Source organism: Salvia hispanica, chromosome 4 (genome assembly GCF_023119035.1).
Source record: "Salvia hispanica cultivar TCC Black 2014 chromosome 4, UniMelb_Shisp_WGS_1.0, whole genome shotgun sequence".
In the NCBI taxonomy this organism is placed as follows: Eukaryota; Viridiplantae; Streptophyta; class Magnoliopsida; order Lamiales; family Lamiaceae; genus Salvia; species Salvia hispanica.
In genome coordinates this window covers 41,215,432-41,223,455 of record NC_062968.1, presented here as the reverse complement: position 1 = coordinate 41,223,455, position 8,024 = coordinate 41,215,432, and the positions used below count along the sequence as shown (strand labels likewise).

At 32.9% G+C, this 8,024-nt stretch overlaps 1 protein-coding gene across 1 annotated transcript; it reads left to right on the top strand.

The window, feature by feature from the left end:
* The first annotated feature begins 7,246 nt into the window (after positions 1–7,246).
* On the top strand, positions 7,247–7,810 carry LOC125221086 (glyoxylase I 4-like). Its single transcript, XM_048123216.1, has 2 exons — positions 7,247–7,534; positions 7,796–7,810. Exons 1-2 carry the CDS (start codon positions 7,247–7,249, stop codon positions 7,808–7,810), a joined length of 303 nt encoding a protein of 100 aa, XP_047979173.1.
* The last annotated feature ends 214 nt before the right edge of the window (positions 7,811–8,024 follow it).

The following is an 8,024-nucleotide window of genomic DNA, read 5'->3' as shown; positions in this document are numbered from 1 at the left end:
ATAAACATAAACTCAGCGATATCCAACCAAAAGCAAACATAAACTTCCATAATAACTCGAAATAAGTCTGAATCCAGTAGATCAAAGTCAAAAGCTAAAGTCGCGAAACTTAAAAACCACAAAGTACTAAACGAAAGCAAATAAGATTGTTTCTTCGCCTTCACAAGGTAGTGTTACACAGCAAAATAACGATGATGATGAGAACCACGGTGGCCAGAATCTTCCATATCCAAGTGCGCAGCAGACGAAATTAAAATTTGAAGTGTGGAACTAAAGCATGGAACGAAAGATAGAGCTAGGAAAGTGTAGAAGTGGCTGTTCACAGTCTGTCTTGTTCTTTAAGGTTGAGCTCCTTATATATGTGAGGCTCTGATCCCTAGGGTATCCCTCTGGTGATTTGACGCTCTTGCCCTTGAGTAAGACTCTTTAAAATAATCTGCTTTCGCTCCATTCTGCTCCTGTCACCAACTTTTGATTCTCCCAGGTCCGAACGACAACGTCTGATTTTTACTTCCATTCCATCTCTTATGCATCTGCCAGGTCAGGTAACAACAACTCCTGGGTCCGACAGATTTACTACGCACCTGAACTCATAAACACACATTAGCGCCCCAAATGCACAGAATTTTAACCCTAAACCGATGCATGAAACGAGCCTTATCAATAGGTAATGATTTTATGAGAACTTTCCATAAGTAGAAATAGAATAATTTTATGGGACAGACGAAAAAGGAAAGTATCCTTATTTTTATGGATGGACGAAGTATAATCGCATAACAAACCTAACAAAATTCATACCTCTCTCAACTTGACTTCTAGCAAGGTTTAACATAGCATTCTTTAATACTTCCTTCGTCCCGACTAAGATGACATATTTCTTAGTCGTTACTAGGGCTGGGGGAAAATACCAGCCTTATCGTACCGAAAAAATACCGAAAATACCGAATTTTCAGTATACCGTGACTTTCGGTACGGAATGATACCTTACCGAAAGATTACGGTAAGGTAACGGTATGAATTTTCAAATACCGAGGTATACCGCTACATACCGAAATTCGGTATATACCAAAAAAATATGAACACAATTATATATAAAATATATTTTATATATTTTTAAATTATAAAATATATTGTGAAATATAAATATAATTATGAATAAATTATTTTAAAAATTATAAAATATAAGTAATATTCTAAAAACTCTAATTTTCTAATTTAATTGATGCTGAAAGTCAGGTATACCGCAAAAGTATGGTATACCGAACTTCGGTACGGTATACCGAAAATGAGGTACGGTATCGGTATGGAAATTCGTCATACCGAATATAAGGTATACCGAAGTTCGGTATGCCGAAAACTTTGGTAAGGTAAAGGTATGACTTTTTTGCATACCGTATTTACGATACGGTATGCGGTATAGTGGTTTCGGTAAGGTATACCGTACCTACCCACCCCTAGTCGTTATGAGATTTTAAGAGTTGTTGGTTAAAGTGCTTAGTTGGAAAGAGGAAGGGTAGGTGTAGATATCAAATGGAGAAATAAATAGAATTGAATATTTAATTGGAGTGAGAAAAACTGATTGGGTATATTAAGTGGAGAGAGAGAAAGATACTAAAAATAGAAATGTATCGTTTTGATTGCGATAAACTTAAAAGGAAAATGTGTCATCTTAGTTGGAAAGGAGTGAGTAGTCAAGAAAAATTGCAAATACCAAACAAAGAGCAAAACATACTAAGATGATTTCCTCATATATGAGACATTTTTCTGGATACAACTTTTTAGGAGTAAAAAGAAAGTAGAGATAAATAGCAGGAAAGATGATAAAGTAAGAGAAAGATAAAGTGTTGTTTTTTTTTTCTATAAAAGGAAATGCCTCACTTATAGTAGGACGTCCCAAAAAGAAATACGTTTTACTTATAATAGGACGGAGGAAATATTAGTTTTATAATAAAATGTGAGTGAAAATGAGTTAGTGGAATGTGGGGTTCCACAATAAAAGTGGTAAAAATAAAATAGGATAATTAATATGGGACAGACTAAAATGAAAAACTGGATGGAGGAAGTATAACATTTCATGCCGCACATTACCTCCAGAGGAAGTATAACATTTCATGCCGCACATTATATATCATGTTTGTGTACATGTTTATGAGAGAGAAATTAATTGGCAGAACTAAAAAGAGAATTGAATATAATACAATAACTGGTGGACGGTGAATAGACATGGCTCATGAAAACTTCTTCATCTTTTCTAAAATCTTTCGTATGTACTGTAAAAATCTTTCATATTCCTAATTTTATGAAAAAAAAATTCATAATGTTAATTTTTTTTCAAAACTTCCCATTGCATTGATTAGATATATGGAATGAAACTAATAATATTAATTTTAATAATGATAGCAATTTAATTATTTGTAATATGTGTATATAAGTTAGTAAAAGTAGGATTATTAGGTAATAACTTTTCATTAAATTGATAAGAATATGAATCATGGTTTGTGTTAAAATGACAACACTTCTTAAAGTGACACCGTGACATCACATATATAACAATTTTATAAACGCTATACAACAATCTGTATATTGTTGTATAGCGTGTTGGATATTGCTGATCGAGAAAAATTGATATATATATAGTGTTGCATATTGCTGGCCGTGTTTTTTACCTTTTTTGTCACATGACAGCTTATTATTCGTCCACATGTACAAATAATTGGCTAGGAATGGTGGTGTGATGTTATTTTAAGAGGTGGTGGGATCCTAACCCTATGAATCATACTATTTGGCATCTAGTTTGTGCTATATACAAAATTAATATGGTAACCGCTATTTGAGCCGCATTTATTCCAGAAAAATTGGCAAATCCTTTATTAAACCTATTGATATAGAATTGATTTTGTACTCCCTCACTCTCAATATAGTTGGTGTATTTTTTCTGCACACGATATTTAAAAAATTGATGTGTTAAAGATTAAAATAGAATGATTAAAATAAGAGATGAAATAAAGTAAGAAAGATGAAGAGAATGTAAAGTATGAGAGATGATAATATTTTGCCAAAATAAAAAATTACTCAAATACTTTGGACAATCTAAAAGGGAATACTACTCAACTAAGGTACTTAGAGCATCTCCAACCATTCCACTAAACTCAAACTCATTTTAGTGTAAATCTCACACTAAATATTGATTTTACTCCAACCATTTACATTAAACTCAAACTTAAAAGAATATTCTCTATATTATGCTTTTTTTACTCACAAAATTTGAGAATTTTTTAGGTTTTGGTTTAGTGTAAACCTAAAGATAGGTATTTTTTTCTCAAAAACCAAAAATAAGATTGGTTTTTGAGTACTATTGGAGATAAATACCTATCCTATTTTAGGTTTTAGTGTACCCTTGGAGATGGTCTAAGGACTGAGGAAATAATAAAGAAACGAAATAAGTTTTATTGTACAAAACTGCCGCATGAAGTAACAATGACAAATTTTTTTTAGTAAATATCATCCAATTTATTATGGGAAATTTATTTGGATCCTTTCCTTATCTTGAGCTTTTAAAACAAAGTGTAAGAGTATTAAAATAAAAAGAAATTAATAAATTATTGAAATATCAAACGATAGGAGTTCAATCCATTAAATTCATAGCAAACGAGTGGAGTTCAATCCATTAAATTCATAATTATAACTTTTGCTAACACTTAAAAAATTATAAAAAATTATTACAATGATTAGTATAATTACTTTTAATAAGTAAACTAAGTAGATATTAGTAGTATATAATTTGATAATATATATTTATAATTTGGTTATAGTAATTATAGATCATGCATGCTTAAATGAGATCATGATTTCATGTAAGGTTTAGGTTTGAGATTGGGTTATCTTTTTGGGTTCGAGTTAGGATTTGAATTTAAGGTTTTCATAATAAATTATGTAATTATTTAAGAAATGTATAGTAAGAATTATTATGTTAACTATTTGATAATATTATATTTTCATTTATTATTTAGATTGTATCGCAATGTTTTAACGTTAAATGTAGGGCTGGATATTTTGACATGACACGAACACGCACAAAGCTATTAAGTTGTGACCTAATAAAAACCTGGTGATTTTGGATTGGGTTTGGGTTGGGTTTTCTTTTTTCGGGTTTGGGTTAGGGTTTGGGTTTTCTTTTCCGGGTTAGGGTTAGGGTTTGGGTTTGAGTTTAGGTTTGGTTTTAGGTTTTCAGTTAGGATTTTCTTAGATAAATTATGTAATTAGTTAAGAAATGTACAGTAAAAATTATCATGTTAATTTTTTAATAATTTTACTCCCTTCGTTTGGCATTAGGAGTCTCGATTGAATATGGTGCGAGTTTTAATAAAATGTTTGAGTGTGTAATAATTGGAGTATGTGATAATGGAATATGAGACCCATTTGCATTATTATTTGCTTTATTCTTTGAATGTGTTTATATTTGTGCTTTTTAGTATTTTATTTTATACTATTTTTATTTCACTTTTTATGGAAATGTCTGACCGGGACTCCTAATACCGGACGAATGAAAATGGTCAACCAGGACTCCTAATGCTGGACGGAGGGAGTATATTTTTATTTTATTATTTAGATTGTATCGCAATGTATTAACGTTAAATGTTGGTTGAATATTTTTGACATGATACGAACACGCACAAAGCTAATGAGTTGTGACCCAATAAGAACCTTGTGACTTTTGGATTGGGTTTGGGTTTGAGTTTGGTTTGGGTTTTCTTTTTCGGGTTCGGGCTTAGGATTGGGTTTTCTTTTTCGGGTTTGGGTTTAGGATTAGGTATTCTTTTTCAGGTTAGGGTTAGGATTAGTGTTTGGGTTTAGGATTCAGTAACTAATTACATGTTGTTGATGTGTGTTTGCAATTTTTGTACTCACTCCATCCCAATATATGTACTCACTCTCTCCACTTTTTCATTTTATTACTTTTTTGTCTTCTTAACTCACAAAATAACACTATATAAAATCTCATGCCGAAATAGAAATGCTCCATTAGGAGTGGGACGGAAGGAGTATTAGGTATCTGATGCACTTTTCATTAGCACTAAAAATACCTGCAAGTATACAGGGTATATCTAGTATAGCTAAAGGTTAGTACCGGGTTGTCGAACACGGAGAATAGAATCACAAATTGGCTACCTTCTACTAAGTTTCTTTCATTATTTGGAAAACGAAAGACTTTTGAAAACTTTTAGAAAACAAGAACACTGAAAGCTGTAAACAACTAATTGCAACAAATAATAGAGATAAAAATATGAGAGATAAGAGAATTCCAGGGATGCGCGTTCACAGTTATGGTTATACAAGTTTCAACTACAATACCCTAGCACAGTTTATGCATCGATAGAACGAGTCACACTAGTTATGCCCATGCGGTACAAGCGTAGATTACTAACACTAGGGTTGTCAATTCTAGATTCGTAACTCCTAAAAGCTCCTAAGACCCTTGAAAAGTCCTCACTCTCAATTAACAGTGTCGTTTTAAAGGAAGCTAACTGTAGTGTCTACTAAGTAGATCTAACTCGCCAACCTCTTCTCACGATTATGTAGCAAGCTATATTAAATCTTCATTGAATGTGTCACTCAAGCATGAAGTATTACGGAACAACTTAAGGAAGAAACGAAGTAAAAACAAAACGGATATTAAATAGAAAAAGAAATTGTATGACCAAAGTCGTTACTAACACATCCCTAGAATCCTATGAGTTTAGTTACACATGGTAGAATAATCTAAAAACATAGAATGAAGGGAAAACAAAATGAACATAAGAACTAAAAGCAATAAAACCCAAAGGTAGAATCCTTGTAGCCTTGATCTTCTCTTGATTCCGTCTCCAACTTCTTGCACAGTGAAGAACTCTCTCAATTTTATGCTCTAGAATTACGAGGCAAAAAGATGATAATAATTAAGCGTTTAAGGGGGCATTTATAGGGAAAAATCGAATCCTATTGGAATAAGGTAAAATGTGGCTAGATTTGGTAAAATCTGGAGAGAAAGTAGGTCAAATCGTGCGCCGCGTTTTCACAGCGGGTCGCTGCACCTTGGCCAGCGGTCGCTGCTCGTTGTCCGTAGCTTCAGCCCTTTTGGATAGTGGTCGCTGCATGATGCTGTAGCGGTCGCTGCAAAATATTCCAATAGCTTCGGGAGCTTCTCCAGCGGTCGCTTGGCGTCTTCTAATTTTCAGCACAACTTTTTCCGGAGCGAACCGCTATAGGTGTAGCGGTCACTACGCATGTTGCAGCGGACCGCTGGACGGCATGATTGCTCCAGATTTCCAACTTTGACTTTTTCCTGTCTTTTAAGCTCAAATATGCACAATTCTCGCAAGACATGTCAAAATACCAAGATAGAAAAAATATGCAAAATATGGACATGAATTGTGATTTAGACATTAAAAACAGACCAAATAAAGACCTTAAAACAATACAAAATCAGAGCATATCAGTATCTAACAATTCTAATTAATATATATGACTTAATTATAAAAATTATAAATGATATCAGTATCTAACAATTCTAATTAATATATATGACTTAATTATAAAAATTATAAATGACTTTTTATTTAATATTTATGATGCATAATAACTTCATATTATACAAACCTTTGAATAAAATACAATGTGCCCCACGCATAGTAAGGGGAGACGCTAAGTGTTTAAATAAAGTGTTTAAATTTTGTTTTGTAAATTAGGTAGTACTACTGCTCTCTCCGTCTAATTCTAAATAATACATTTTTCTTTTTCAGATGCCTTACTTTAAACAATACATTTCCAATTATAGAAACATTCATTTCTCTACTTTTTTTTAATCTTATTTTATTTTCTTTATTTTATTCCTAAAACAACGCCATATAAAATCTAATTAAAATTACCCATTTAAAGTGAAGCTGGGGAAATATATATTTATGAGTCTAGTCCTATGACGTGGAATTAATTTTAGATTATAAATTTTGGTTTCTCTTATATCCAAAACAAATTTTGTTTGGTTTGGATAATGTACTTTTTAAATACTTTAATCTTGTTACAAAATAGTGAGCCTATCCTACTTGTATGTTAAACTAAAGCAGCATGTGAAAGATGAGGCAGATGGGTGCATGCATTCGTGGCGGCAAACAATGTGGACACGTGGTTCAAAGATGATTATCAGCACCACGCGTCAACTCAAGTGACCGCCATATATTGAAACCCAAATTGGAGGAGGAAATGGGAAAAAATGCAGAACCGACAAGAAATGAGATGTGGTAATGAAGAGGAGAAAGAGGCCCCTTTGATGGCGCTGAATCATGTTTCTAGGGTTTGTCGATCGGTGGAGGAGTCTGTTGAATTCTACACAAAGGTTCTTGGGTTCGTGCTGATCAAGCGGCCCGAGTCCTTCCATTTCGATGGCGCCTGGCTCTTCAACTACGGCATCGGCATCCACTTGGTGCAGTCCAAGGACGAGGACAAGCTTCCCCGAGATAAGGACCGTCTCGATCCCATGGATAACCATATCTCTTTTCAGGTACTCAAAAATTACTCAAATTACTCACTTTTCATTTTAGTCTGTCTCAAAAAAATTGCCTATTTTTAAAAGTAGAAATATATTTATTTCTTTTGGGCACAACATATGTGATACATTCTTTTTCGGAACAACTGGTTAGATAGTGGTGTTTTTTTATTTTAGTCTGTCTCAAAAAAATTGCCTATTTTTAAAAATAGAAATATATTTATTTCTTTTGGGCACAACATATGTGATACATTCTTTTTCGGAACAACTGGTTAGATAGTGGTGTTTTAGTGTTTAAATGAAGAGAAAATATAATGGAGCAAGAAAAAAGTAAATAGAAAAAAAAGGAAAATAGAAGAGAGGAAAAATCAGAGAGATATAAAGTGTTATTTTTTTGCCATAGTAGGAAATACCTTAATTATAATGGACGGTCCAAAGGGAATACTCCTCCCTTACGATGGGACGTAGAAAGTACAAAGTTTCGTGCTATCTAAGAAATGAATCC

What these genes read in the sequence shown, in the direction of transcription:
- LOC125221086 (XM_048123216.1), top strand. Translation starts at nt 7,247, where the DNA reads ATGCAGAACCGACAAGAAATGAGATGTGGTAATGAAGAGGAGAAAGAG.